The 14,264-nt window shown below is 49.5% G+C and overlaps 1 protein-coding gene across 1 annotated transcript in view; it reads left to right on the top strand.

Moving 5' to 3' along the window:
- LOC124017985 (centrosomal protein of 192 kDa-like) overlaps positions 1-14,264 on the top strand; it is a gene marked incomplete at its 5' end in the record, with an annotated part of 64,313 nt that overhangs the window by 13,675 nt on the left and 36,374 nt on the right. Inside the window, 12 exons of the mRNA XM_046333234.1 lie at positions 2,772-3,681; positions 3,829-3,977; positions 5,762-5,992; positions 7,179-7,304; positions 9,168-9,308; positions 9,406-9,469; positions 10,014-10,153; positions 10,331-10,333; positions 10,369-10,422; positions 12,010-12,128; positions 13,095-13,295; positions 13,627-13,717. Coding sequence (XP_046189190.1) covers positions 2,772-3,681; positions 3,829-3,977; positions 5,762-5,992; positions 7,179-7,304; positions 9,168-9,308; positions 9,406-9,469; positions 10,014-10,153; positions 10,331-10,333; positions 10,369-10,422; positions 12,010-12,128; positions 13,095-13,295; positions 13,627-13,717 — 2,229 coding nt within the window. The remainder of the gene's footprint in view (positions 1-2,771; positions 3,682-3,828; positions 3,978-5,761; positions 5,993-7,178; positions 7,305-9,167; positions 9,309-9,405; positions 9,470-10,013; positions 10,154-10,330; positions 10,334-10,368; positions 10,423-12,009; positions 12,129-13,094; positions 13,296-13,626; positions 13,718-14,264) is intronic.

Raw genomic sequence — 14,264 nt, 5'->3', positions numbered from 1 at the left:
GTGTTATGGCAAGTCTAAGTGTTCAACCCCTTGTGTTATGGCAAGTCTAGTGTTCAACCCCTTGTGTTATGGCAAGTCTAGTGTTCAACCCCTTGTGTTATGGCAAGTCTAGTGTTCAACCCCTTGTGTTATGGCAAGTCTAGTGTTCAACCCCTTGTGTTATTATGGCAATGGCAAGTCTAGTGTTCAACCCCTTGTGTTATGGCAAGTCTAGTGTTCAACCCCTTGTGTTATGGCAAGTCTAGTGTTCAACCCCTTGTGTTATGGCAAGTCTAGTGTTCAACCCCTTGTGTTATGGCAAGTCTAGTGTTCAACCCCTTGTGTTATGGCAAGTCTAGTGTTCAACCCCTTGTGTTATGGCAAGTCTAGTGTTCAACCCCTTGTGTTATGGCAAGTCTAGTGTTCAACCCCTTGTGTTATGGCAAGTCTAGTGTTCAACCCCTTGTGTTATGGCAAGTCTAGTGTTCAACCCCTTGTGTTATGGCAAGTCTAGTGTTCAACCCCTTGTGTTATGGCAAGTCTAGTGTTCAACCCCTTGTGTTATGGCAAGTCTAGTGTTCAACCCCTTGTGTTATGGCAAGTCTAGTGTTCAACCCCTTGTGTTATGGCAAGTCTAGTGTTCAACCCCTTGTGTTATGGCAAGTCTAGTGTTCAACCCCTTGTGTTATGGCAAGTCTAGTGTTCAACCCCTTGTGTTATGGCAAGTCTAGTGTTCAACCCCTTGTGTTATGGCAAGTCTAGTGTTCAACCCCTTGTGTTATGGCAAGTCTAGTGTTCAACCCCTTGTGTTATGGCAAGTCTAGTGTTCAACCCCTTGTGTTATGGCAAGTCTAGTGTTCAACCCCTTGTGTTATGGCAAGTCTAGTGTTCAACCCCTTGTGTTATGGCAAGTCTAGTGTTCAACCCCTTGTGTTATGGCAAGTCTAGTGTTCAACCCCTTGTGTTATGGCAAGTCTAGTGTTCAACCCCTTGTGTTATGGCAAGTCTAGTGTTCAACCCCTTGTGTTATGGCAAGTCTAGTGTTCAACCCCTTGTGTTATGGCAAGTCTAGTGTTCAACCCCTTGTGTTATGGCAAGTCTAGTGTTCAACCCCTTGTGTTATGGCAAGTCTAGTGTTCAACCCCTTGTGTTATGGCAAGTCTAGTGTTCAACCCCTTGTGTTATGGCAAGTCTAGTGTTCAACCCCTTGTGTTATGGCAAGTCTAGTGTTCAACCCCTTGTGTTATGGCAAGTCTAGTGTTCAACCCCTTGTGTTATGGCAAGTCTAGTGTTCAACCCCTTGTGTTATGGCAAGTCTAGTGTTCAACCCCTTGTGTTATGGCAAGTCTAGTGTTCAACCCCTTGTGTTATGGCAAGTCTAGTGTTCAACCCCTTGTGTTATGGCAAGTCTAGTGTTCAACCCCTTGTGTTATGGCAAGTCTAGTGTTCAACCCCTTGTGTTATGGCAAGTCTAGTGTTCAACCCCTTGTGTTATGGCAAGTCTAGTGTTCAACCCCTTGTGTTATGGCAAGTCTAGTGTTCAACCCCTTGTGTTATGGCAAGTCTAAGTGTTCAACCCCTTGTGTTATGGCAAGTCTAGTGTTCAACCCCTTGTGTTATGGCAAGTCTAGTGTTCAACCCCTTGTGTTATGGCAAGTCTAGTGTTCAACCCCTTGTGTTATGGCAAGTCTAGTGTTCAACCCCTTGTGTTATGGCAAGTCTAGTGTTCAACCCCTTGTGTTATGGCAAGTCTAGTGTTCAACCCCTTGTGTTATGGCAAGTCTAGTGTTCAACCCCTTGTGTTATGGCAAGTCTAGTGTTCAACCCCTTGTGTTATGGCAAGTCTAGTGTTCAACCCCTTGTGTTATGGCAAGTCTAGTGTTCAACCCCTTGTGTTATGGCAAGTCTAGTGTTCAACCCCTTGTGTTATGGCAAGTCTAGTGTTCAACCCCTTGTGTTATGGCAAGTCTAGGTCATGATTATCAATGCCCTTAAGTCACAAGTTGCATGGACTCTGTATGCAATAGTGTTTCAAATGATTTTTGAATGACTACCTCATCTCTGTACCTCACAAATACAATTATCTAAGGTCCCTCGGTCAAGCAGCGCACTTCAAACACAGATTCAACCACAGAGACCAGGGAGGTTTTTCAATGCCTCGTAAAGAAGGGTACCTGTTGGTAGATGGGTCAAAATAAAAAATAATCTGACATTGAATAACTCTTTGAGCATGGTGAAGTTATTAATTACACTTTGGATGGTGTATCAATACACCCAGTCACTAAAATGATACAGGCTTCCTTTTTAACTCAGTTGCCGGAGAGGAAGGAAACCCCTCAGTGATTTCAATGGTGATTTCAAAACAGTTAAGACCAAGACCTGAAAATGGTTGTCTGGCAATGATCAGCAACCCATATGACAGAACATGAAGAAGAATGGACCAATGTTGCACAATCCAGGTGTGGAACGCTCTTAGATTTACCCAGAAATACTCAGCAGTAATCACTGTCAACATGTATTGACTCAGGGGGTTGAAGACTTGTCAAGGGCAACATATATTAGTGATTCATTCAAGTCAAAGGGATGTGAATATTTTCTGACGGCGCTGAATCTCTCATCAGAGAACCGAGGTGAAGTAACCTTGAGTTTTGGGTGCTTGTCTTGCTTGTTGTTGCACAATGTTAAGTTGAATGACTGTCATCTGCCTGGAAATACTCAGCTCTGTCATGTCGTGGAGTTACCACATGAAGGAATAACCAACTGACTGTGTGATATCTCTCTCCCTTCCCCAGAGTCATGGCACCATGTCTCTGAGCACCACTATCATCAGGGCCAGTCCCACCCCGCTAGTAGAAGGGGCTGATACCCAGAGTCCTACAGGTCAGGAGCTACCTCCTCACCGCTCTACAGACGTCCTCTGTCCTCCTAGACAGTCCAAGAGCCCAGAGTCTCCTCACCACTCGAACGGTCCTCGTAGTGGCTCGGTAGACCTGCGGAGTGGTTCAGGTCTGGGCGTTACACGCAGCCAGAGTGAGTGTAACTATCACTGTGGGAACCATAGAGACTTCAACCAGCAGAAACGCCACTCCGAACCCAACTCGCACCTTCTCAACAAGTTGGATTCTGGCTACTCCAGCAACCTGAATATCCAGCAGCCCAGCGGTATGGGGGGCCAGGGTAACCAGCAGTGGTCTGGGGTCTCAGCCCAGGGGAGTGAGGTCTATCCTGGGGCCAGGACGGGCTTCGGCCTGTCTTCCTCCGAGGACCTGTGCTACATGCCCATCTCCAGCTTCAAGCCCCAGGGCTCCATGGTGGACCTGCCTCCAGGGGTCCCTAGCCTCCTGACGGGGCGCTCCCTCTTCAGCTCCCAGCTGGCACAGCAGAACCTGGGCTCGGATGGAGCTCTTCACTCTGGTCTCCCTCTGCCTGCTCCCTACCACCACATGGCAATAGTAGGGAACGGCCTGTATGGTCACGCTATGTCCTCACGGTTAGGACCCAACGTTGACCCCTCAGTCAGACACCTCCACAGCTCTGGGGGTCTGGGCGTCTCTGGGCCAGGTGGACCAGGAGGTCCCGGGGGTCTGTACCCCTGCTCTAACCCCCACCTCAATCCCTTGGACCCAGGACTGATGGAGGGGAACCCCTACAACCAGCACTGTGTAGCCTCGTGGTCTGACGGCAGCCTTCCTGAACCCACAGGTAAGTCTTCAATCAATTCTGGAATGTTCTCTTGAATCACTCGAGATAAGAGGGTGTGTTGCAGTGGGAAGAGTTCAAAACAGTTCATCTCACTCTTGTAAGCTTTGAGATAACCCCGGACCCCTCTCTCCCTCTCCAATCCTCCAGCCCAGGTCGTGATCCCTGAGGAGCTGAGGTTCCCCCATGCCTGCTGTGTGGGCATCTCCTCTCAGACCTCACTGGGCATCTTCAACCCCTCCGAGCGTTGGCAGCAGGTCTCCATCACCGTCACCAGTCTGGCCATCAACGGAGAGAAGGTGTCATTTTGTTTTCTAATACATTTGTAAAGAGGACAATGATTTAGAGAGAATTGTATGGTCTGAAATAGTGTCATGTGAAAATGTAAAAAATGCTAGAGAATATTTTAAGCAAATTAAGAGCATTAATAGTCCCGGAAATGTAACCACTCCGAAGAACTAGGAACTGCTGTCGAACCGTAATGACCATTTCCTGTCCCACGTTGATAGAACTAGGAACTGCTGTCGAACCGTAATGACCATTTCCTGTCCGACTCAGGTTGATTCATTCCCATACCAGTGGCTGATAGAACTAGGAACTGCTGTCGAACCATAATGACCATTTCCTGTCCCACCCAGGTTGAGTCATTCCCGTACCAGTGGCTGATAGAACTAGGAACTGCTGTCGAACCGTAATGACCATTTCCTGTCCCACGTTGATAGAACTAGGAACTGCTGTCGAACCGTAATGACCATTTCCTGTCCCACGTTGATAGAACTAGTCATTCCCGTAATGACCATTTCCTGCCCACGTGATAGAACTAGGAACTGCTGTCGAACCGTAATGACCATTTCCTGTCCCATAGAACTAGGTTGACTCATTCCCGTACCATTTCCTGTTCCACGTTGATAGAACTAGGAACTGCTGTCGAACCGTAATGACCATTTCCTGTCCCACCCAGTTGAGTAGAACTAGGAACTGCTGTCGAACCGTAATGACCATTTCCTGTCCCACGTTGATAGAACTAGGAACTGCTGTCGAACCGTAATGACCATTTCCTGTCCCACCCAGGTTGAGTCATTCCCGTACCAGTGGCTGATAGAACTAGGAACTGCTGTCGAACCGTAATGACCATTTCCTGTCCCACCCAGGTTGAGTCATTCCCGTACCAGGGGCTGATAGAACTAGGAACTGCTGTCGAACCGTAATGACCATTTCCTGTCCCACCCAGGTTGAGTCATTCCAGTGGCTGATAGAACTAGGAACTGCTGTCGAACCGTAATGACCATTTCCTGTCCCACCCAGGTTGAGTCATATCCCGTAGTGGTTGATAGTGAAGAACTGAACTTCCTGTCCCACCCAGGTTGACCATTCCCTGTCCAGTGGCTGATAGAACTAGGAACTGCTGTCGAACCGTAATGACCACTTCCTGTCCCACCCAGGTTGAGTCATTCCCCAGTGGCTGACCAGTGGTTGATAGTGAAGAACTAGGAACTGCTGTCGAACCATAATGACCACTTCCTGTCCCACCCAGGTTGAGTCATTCCCATACCAGTGGTTGATAGAACTAGGAACTGCTGTCACACCGTAATGACCACTTCCTGTCCCACCCAGGTTGAGTCCCCGTACCAGTGGCTGATAGAACTAGGAACTGCTGTCGAACCATAATGACCACTTCCTGTCCCACCCAGGTTGAGTCATTCCCATACCAGTGGCTGATAGAACTAGGAACTGCTGTCGAACCATAATGACCACTTCCTGTCCCACCCAGGTTGAGTCATTCCCATACCAGTGGCTGATAGAACTAGGAACTGCTGTCGAACCATAATGACCATTTCCTGTCCCACCCAGGTTGAGTCATTCCCGTACCAGTGGTTGATAGAACTAGGAACTGCTGTCGAACCATAATGACCATTTCCTGTCCCACCCAGGTTGAGTCATTCCCGTACCAGTGGCTGATAGAACTAGGAACTGCTGTCGAACCATAATGACCATTCCTGTCCCACCCAGGTTGTCCCCACCAGTGGCTGATAGAACTAGGAACTGCTGTCGAACCATAATGACCATTTCCTGTCCCACCCAGGTTGAGTCATTCCCGTACCAGTGGTTGATAGTGAAGAACAAGACCATCATTGGCCCTAAGAGCACGGAGGAGCAGAAGGTGTTGTTCATCCCACCTCAGGCCGGGGTGTACCAAGCTGTCCTCAGTGTCTCCTCCTGGCCTGCCTCCGCTGAGGCCCAGGCTGTCGCCCGCGCCGAGGTGTTCGCCAAGAGGGTGGTCCTCGTCGCCATGGCAGAGAACCCTGCTCTGGAGGTAAGGGGGGTGTGGCTGATCAGTTGTTGGCTTGAGTCCCAAGATTGACTAATGTCGATCATTAGTTAGCTTTGAGTCCATGTCAGGACAGGAAGGACACCTACTACGTGGGCATACTTCCTGTTTGGTTGGTTTTACTTCTTATATTTCAGTGTTTTGATATAACAGTTGTGAAAAACCTCATGGTTTCTGTTCTAGTTGGTTAATATCAGTTATTTTGTTTCTCCACTGTGTTCTGGGTGGTTTCTCCACTGTGTTCTGGGTGGTTTCTCCACTGTAACACACTGTCCTGGGTGGTTTCTCCACTGTGTTCTGTGTGGTTTCTCCACTGTGTTCTGGGTGGTTTCTCCACTGTGTTCTGGGTGGTTTCTCCACTGTAACACACTGTTCTGGGTGGTTTCTCCACTGTGTTCTGGGTGGTTTCTCCACTGTGTTCTGGGTGGTTTCTCCACTGTGTCCTGGGTGGTTTCTCCACTGTGTCCTGGGTGGTTTCTCCACTGTAACACACTGTGTTCTGGGTGGTTTCTCCACTGTGTTCTGGGTGGTTTCTCCACTGTGTCCTGGGTGGTTTCTCCACTGTGTCCTGGGTGGTTTCTCCACTGTGTCCTGGGTGGTTTCTCCACTGTGTCCTGGGTGGTTTCTCCACTGTGTCCTGGGTGGTTTCTCCACTGTGTCCTGGGTGGTTTCTCCACTGTGTCCTGGGTGGTTTCTCCACTGTGTCCTGGGTTTTCTCCACTGTGTCCTGGGTGGTTTCTCCACTGTGTCCTGGGTGGTTTCTCCACTGTGTCCTGGGTGGTTTCTCCACTGTGTTCTGGGGGGTTTCTCCACTGTGTCCTGGGTGGTTTCTCCACTGTGTCCTGGGTGGTTTCTCCACTGTGTCCTGGGGGTTTCTCCACTGTGTCCTGGGGGTTTCTCCACTGTGTCCTGGGTGGTTTCTCCACTGTGTCCTGGGTGGTTTCTCCACTGTGTCCTGGGGGGTTTCTCCACTGTGTCCTGGGGGGTTTCTCCACTGTGTCCTGGGTGGTTTCTCCACTGTGTCCTGGGTGGTTTCTCCACTGTGTCCTGGGTGGTTTCTCCACTGTGTCCTGGGTGGTTTCTCCACTGTGTCCTGGGTGGTTTCTCCACTGTGTTCTGGGTGGTTTCTCCACTGTAACACACTGTGTTCTGGGTGGTTTCTCCTCTCCAGGTGGATGTGGGGAAGTGTGGCAGTCTGGACTTCGGAGACCTGGCAGGTGGCAGTGCCAAAGCTCTCCCTCTGAAGCTGCTGAACAGGACTCAGGCCACCGTACCTATTAGACTGGTTATCAGTGCTGTAAGACAATACAATGCACTACATTACCATACAATACAATGCTATGCAGTACATTACAATGCAGTACAGTACATTACAACACAATACAGTACAATGCTATGTGCTACATTACCATACAATACTATGCTATGCAGTACATTACAATGCAGTACAGTACAATGCTATGCGCTACATTACCATGCAGTACATTACAACACAATACAGTACAATGCTATGTGCTACATTACCATACAATACTATGCTATGCAGTACATTACAATGCAGTACAGTACAGTACAATGCTATGCGGTACATTACCATGCAGTACAATACAGTACAATACAATGCTATGCAGTACATTACAATGCAGTACAGTACAATGCTATGCGCTACATTACCATGCAGTACATTACAACACAATACAGTACAATGCTATGTGCTACATTACCATGCAGTATAATACAGTACATTACAATGCAGTACAGTACATTACAACACAATACAGTACAATGCTATGTGCTACATTACCATGCAGTACAATACACTACAATACAATGCTATGCAGTACATTACGATGCAATACACTACAGTGCAGTACGATGCTATGCAGCACAGTGCAGTGCAGTACGATGCTGTGCAGTGCAGTACGATGCTGTGCAGCGCAGTACGATGCTGTGCAGTGCAGTACGATGCTGTGCAGTGCAGTACGATGCTGTGCAGTGCAGTACGATGCTATGCAGCGCAGTGCAGTACGATGCTATGCAGCGCAGTGCAGTGCGATGCTGTGCAGTGCGATGCAGTGCAGTGCGATGCTGTGCTGTGCAGTACGATGCTGTGCTGTGCAGTACGATGCTGTGCTGTGCAGTACGATGCTGTGCTGTGCAGTACGATGCTGTGCTGTGCAGTACGATGCTGTGCTGTGCAGTACGATGCTGTGCTGTGCAGTACGATGCTGTGCTGTGCAGCTGTGCTGTGCAGTACGATGCTGTGCTGTGCAGTACGATGCTGTGCTGTGCAGTACGGTGCTGTGCAGTACTGTGCTGTGCAGTACTGTGCTGTGCAGTACGGTGCTGTGCAGTACGATGCTGTGCTGTACGATGCTGTGCTGTACGATGCTGTGCAGTACGATGCTGTGCAGTACGATGCTGTGCAGTACGATGCTGTGCAGTACGGTGCTGTGCAGTACGGTGCTGTGCAGTACGGTGCTGTGCAGTACGATGCTGTGCAGTACGGTGCTGTGCAGTACGGTGCTGTGCAGTACGGTGCTGTGCAGTACGGTGCTGTGCTGTGCAGTACGGTGCTGTGCTGTGCAGTACGGTGCTGTGCTGTGCAGTACGGTGCTGTGCTGTGCAGTACGGTGCTGTGCAGTACAGTGCAGTACGATGCTGTGCAGTACAGTGCAGTACGATGCTGTGCAGTACAGTGCAGTACGATGCTGTGCAGTACAGTGCAGTACGATGCTGTGCAGTACAGTGCAGTACGATGCTGTGCTGTGCAGTACGATGCTGTGCTGTGCAGTACGATGCTGTGCTGTGCAGTACGATGCTGTGCTGTGCAGTACGATGCTGTGCTGTGCAGTACGATGCTGTGCTGTGCAGTACGGTGCTGTGCTGTGCAGTACGATGCTGTGCTGTGCAGTACGATGCTGTGCTGTGCAGTACGATGCTGTGCTGTGCAGTACGATACTGTGCTGTGCAGTACGATACTGTGCAGTACGATGCTGTGCAGTACAGTGCTGTGCAGTACAGTGCTGTGCAGTACAGTGCGATGCTGTGCAGTGCGATGCTGTGCAGTGCGATGCTGTGCAGTGCAGTACGATGCTGTGCAGTGCAGTGCACAAGCCCTCTTTGATAGCTATCGTCTTTTGTGTTGTCGTATTTCTAGAACGCCACGGCCTGGCGCTGCTTCACCTTCTCCAAGAGTCCCGTTGCCATGACAGCCGAGGGCCTGCTGCAGGCGGGAACTCTGACATCACTGGCCGCTCCGTCCGTCATGAACCACGTGATGCACGCCAGCTACGGAGAGGTGAGTAAACCCCTGGAGTGGACCTAGTCTCAGTGACTTGTGACTTCAATAGCCGAGTTGTTTGAGGGATGTTTTGGTAATGTTGTGTGTGTTTCAGAATCCAGAGAGCTTCATGGTTTGGGTCCACTTCCACGCTCCACAGAAGTACCAGTCCTGTTCAGGTATGACCCCCTGTCCTGGCTCCATGAATATTAATAAACGAAGATGCCATTCAGCCACCAATCACAGCTGATGACTACAGTGATGTCATACAGGTGGTCTAGGTCCAGCTGATGACTACAGTGATGTCATACAGGTGATCTAGGTCCAGCTGATGACTACAGTGATGTCATACAGGTGATCTAGGTCCAGCTGATGACTACAGTGATGTCATACAGGTGATCTAGGTCCAGCTGATGACTACAGTGATGTCATACAGGTGATCTAGGTCCAGCTGATGACTACAGTGATGTCATACAGGTGATCTAGGTCCAGCTGATGACTACAGTGATGTCATACAGGTGATCTAGGTCCAGCTGATGACTACAGTGATGTCATACAGGTGATCTAGGTCCAGCTGATGACTACAGTGATGTCATACAGGTGATCTAGGTCCAGCTGTTGACTACAGTGATGTCATACAGGTGATCTAGGTCCAGCTGATGACTACAGTGATGTCATACAGGTGGTCTAGGTCCAGCTGATGACTACAGTGATGTCATACAGGTGATCTAGGTCCAGCGGATGAGTACAGTGCGCGGGTGGACATCGAGGTGGACTGTCCAGGCCCCAGTCATGTGATCAGGAGCGTCCCTCTCAGAGCCAGGTCTGGAACAGCCAGAGTACACGCCCCTAAAGACCTGCAGGTAGGAACTGACCCACAGCACTGCTGACATGAGACTAGTCTTTATATTCAGGGTTTAACTGGGAAACCAGTGTGTTGTATTGCCTTAACACATTCCGTATCAGAGTTCGGGTTGACCTTTTGTGTGATGTTCATATTTCTGTCATTCTTTCCTCATATCATTTTTTTTGGGGGGCAGAATGTTAACCTCTCGGCAGTGTTGGGTCAATCAGCACGCAGACTCTGCCTCTGAAGAACGCAGGCAACATTGATGTTCAGCTGAAACTCAAGGTATTCTGTCCCTTTTACTTCCCTGTTTGATCTGTGGTTTGGATAAGCCTGGGGGATGTGGTTTGGATAAGTCTGGGGGATGTGTTGTGGTTTGGATAAGCCTGGGGGATGTGGTTTGGATAAGCCTGGGGGATGTGGTTTGGATAAGCCTGGGGGATGTGGTTTGGATAAGTCTGGGGGATGTGTTGTGGTTTGGATAAGTCTGGGGGATGTGTTGTGGTTTGGATAAGCCTGGGGGATGTGGTTTGGATAAGCCTGGGGGATGTGTTGTGGTTTGGATAAGCCTGGGGGATGTGTTGTGGTTTGGATAAGCCTGGGGGATGTGGTTTGGATAAGTCTGGGGGATGTGGTTTGGATAAGCCTGGGGGATGTGGTTTGGATAAGCCTGGGGGATGTGGTTTGGATAAGCCTGGGGGATGTGGTTTGGATAAGCCTGGGGGATGTGGTTTGGATAAGCCTGGGGGATGTGGTTTGGATAAGCCTGGGGGATGTGGTTTGGATAAGCCTGGGGGATGTGGTTTGGATAAGCCTGGGGGATGTGGTTTGGATAAGCCTGGGGGATGTGGTTTGGATAAGCCTGGGGGATGTGGTTTGGATAAGCCTGGGGGATGTGGTTTGGATAAGTCTGGGGATGTGTTGTGGTTTGGATAAGTCTGGGGATGTGTTGTGGTTTGGATAAGCCTGGGGGATGTGGTTTGGATAAGCCTGGGGGATGTGGTTTGGATAAGCCTGGGGGATGTGGTTTGGATAAGCCTGGGGGATGTGGTTTGGATAAGCCTGGGGGATGTGGTTTGGATAAGCCTGGGGGATGTGGTTTGGATAAGTCTGGGGATGTGTTGTGGTTTGGATAAGCCTGGGGATGTGGTTTGGATAAGCCTGGGGGATGTGGTTTGGATAAGCCTGGGGGATGTGGTTTGGATAAGCCTGGGGGATGTGGTTTGGATAAGCCTGGGGGATGTGGTTTGGATAAGCCTGGGGGATGTGGTTTGGATAAGCCTGGGGGATGTGGTTTGGATAAGCCTGGGGGATGTGGTTTGGATAAGCCTGGGGGATGTGGTTTGGATAAGCCTGGGGGATGTGTTGTGGTTTGGATAAGCCTGGGGGATGTGTTGTGGTTTGGATAAGCCTGACTGTTGGTATGACCTCCTGGGTGGTGCTGACTGTTGGTATGACCTCCTGGGTGGTGCTGACTGTTGGTATGACCTCCTGGGTGGTGCTGACTGTTGGTGTGACCTCCTGGGTGGTGCTGACTGTTGGTATGACCTCCTGGGTGGTGCTGACTGTTGGTATGACCTCCTGGGTGGTGCTGACTGTTGGTATGACCTCCTGGGTGGTGCTGACTGTTGGTGTGACCTCCTGGGTGGTGCTGACTGTTGGTGTGACCTCCTGGGTGGTGCTGACTGTTGGTATGACCTCCTGGGTGGTGCTGACTGTTGGTATGACCTCCTGGGTGGTGCTGACTGTTGGTATGACCTCCTGGGTGGTGCTGACTGTTGGTATGACCTCCTGGGTGGTGCTGACTGTTGGTATGACCTCCTGGGTGGTGCTGACTGTTGGTATGACCTCCTGGGTGGTGCTTGTCTACAGAACAGCGGTGGTGATGGCTGTTTCTCTGTGAGTCCTGTTGACCTGTGTCTGCGTGCCGGGGAGGAGCAAGGCATTGTGGTCTCGTTCACCTCTCAGGGCGGCAGGAAGAACCGAGAGAGGTACTTTTATTTATTTATTTATTTATTTATTTTTGACACACTTCAGAGTTGTGAGCATCTAGCCTTGTAGAAAGCCTTCCACGTTACTCAGTGTTCTGAACATCTAACCTTGTAGAAAGCCTTCTACAGTACTCAGTGTTGTGAACATCTAGCCTTGTAGAAAGCCTTCTACGTTACTCAGTGCTCTTACCATCAAGCCTTGTAAAAAGCATTCTACATTACTCAGTGTTGTGAACATCTAGCCTTGTAGAAAGCATTCTACATTACTCAGTGTTGTGAACATCTAGCCTTGTAGAAAGCATTCTACATTACTCAGTGTTGTGAACATCTAGCCTTGTAGAAAGCCTTCTATGTTACTCAGTGGTCTGAACATTTTGCCTTGTAGAAAGCCTTCTACATTACTCAGTGTTCTGAACATCTAGCCTTGTGGAAAGCCTTCCACATTACTCAGTGTTGTGAACATTTAGCCTTGTAGAAAGCCTTCTACATTACTCAGTGTTGTGAACATCTAGCCTTGTAGAAAGCCTTCCACATTACTCAGTGTTGTGAACATTTAGCCTTGTAGAAAGCCTTTTACATTACTCAGTGTTGTGAACATCTAGCCTTGTAGAAAGCCTTCTATGTTACTCAGTTCTGAACATCTAGCCTTGTAGAAAGCCTTCTATGTTACTCAGTTCTGAACATCTAGCCTTGTAGAAAGCCTTCTACATTACTCAGAGTTGTACTTCAGTGTGTAATCTATCTGTTGCTCTAGGATCCTTGTCCCGGCAGCCTTCTCCCTGTGTGGTTGTTCTGTGTCCTCATGACATTACTCAGATTAAACTCTGAAGTACAACTCTATCTGTGTAATCTATCTGTTGCTCTAAGATCCTTGTCCCGGCAGCCTTCTCCCTGGGTGGTTGTTCTGTGTCCTTGTGTTTCCATGATACTTCCTGTTCTGATGTTTCTCTGTGCTTGACCCTCCAGTGTTCTGACCATCCTGGTGCTGCCGTCTGGTCCTCAGTATGAGGTGGTTCTGAAGGGACAGGTGGTACCAGAGGAGGGGGTGAACCCTGCTGCCCCTGGTCCTGTCTCTGCCCTGGGCATGCTGCCCCACAGTGAGGTGCCCCCCATCCTCTCCAACAAGCAGTTTGTGGCCTGGGGAGGGGTCACGCTGGGCAGGGCTGTGTAAGGGACATTTTACGCTACTCTTCCATGTTAGGCATAATGATTCATCCATACATAGTTGCTCCCGAGTGGCGCAGCGGTCTAAGGCACTGCATCTCACTGCAAGAGGCGTCACTACAGTCCCTGGTTCGATTCCAGGCTGTATCATACCCGGCTGTGATTGGGAGTCCCATAGGGCGGCGCACAATTGGCCCAGCGTTGTTCGGGTTTGGCCGTCGTTGTAAATAAGGATTTGTTCTTAACTGTCTTGCCTAATTAAATAAAGGTTGAATATATTTTGACGGTGTTGTGGTGGTGTTAGAGCTCTGAATGTGGTCTTCTACCTGTACAGACAACAGAAGCTGGTTCTTCGTAATAACTCCCCCAACACAACACATCACCTGCGTCTACTGATCCGAGGACAAGACCACAGCTGTTTCCAGGTAAGAACCAAACCTCCTTGACTTGTCCAGCTCCATGTGGCCTCCAGCTACTCTTCAGATACCAATCACAGCAGCTCTGTGTCAGACGGCTCCTTATCCCTCTCCAGCTACTCTTCAGATACCAATCACAGCAGCTCTGTGTCAGACTGCTCCTTAACCCTCTCCAGCTACTCTTCAGATACCAATCACAGCAGCTCTGTGTCAGACGGCTCCTTAACCCTCTCCAGCTACTCTTCAGATACCAATCACCACAGCTCTGTGTCAGACTGCTCCTTAACCCTCTCCAGCTACTCTTCAGATATCAATCACAACAGCTCTGTGTCAGACTGCTCCTTAACCCTCTCCAGCTACTCTTCAGATACCAATCACCACAGCTCTGTGTCAGACGGCTCCTTAACCCTCTCCAGCTACTCTTCAGATACCAATCACAACAGCTCTGTGTCAGACGGCTCCTTAACCCTCTCTAACTACTCTTCATATACCAATCACCACAGCTCTGTGTCAGACGGCTCCTTAACCCTCTCCAGCTACTCTTCAGATACCAATC

This window comes from Oncorhynchus gorbuscha, unplaced genomic scaffold, assembly GCF_021184085.1.
Source record: "Oncorhynchus gorbuscha isolate QuinsamMale2020 ecotype Even-year unplaced genomic scaffold, OgorEven_v1.0 Un_scaffold_360, whole genome shotgun sequence".
Taxonomy (NCBI): Eukaryota; Metazoa; Chordata; class Actinopteri; order Salmoniformes; family Salmonidae; genus Oncorhynchus; species Oncorhynchus gorbuscha.
The sequence above is the reverse complement of the archived record's forward strand: the minus strand, read 5'-3'. Positions and strand labels throughout refer to the sequence as shown.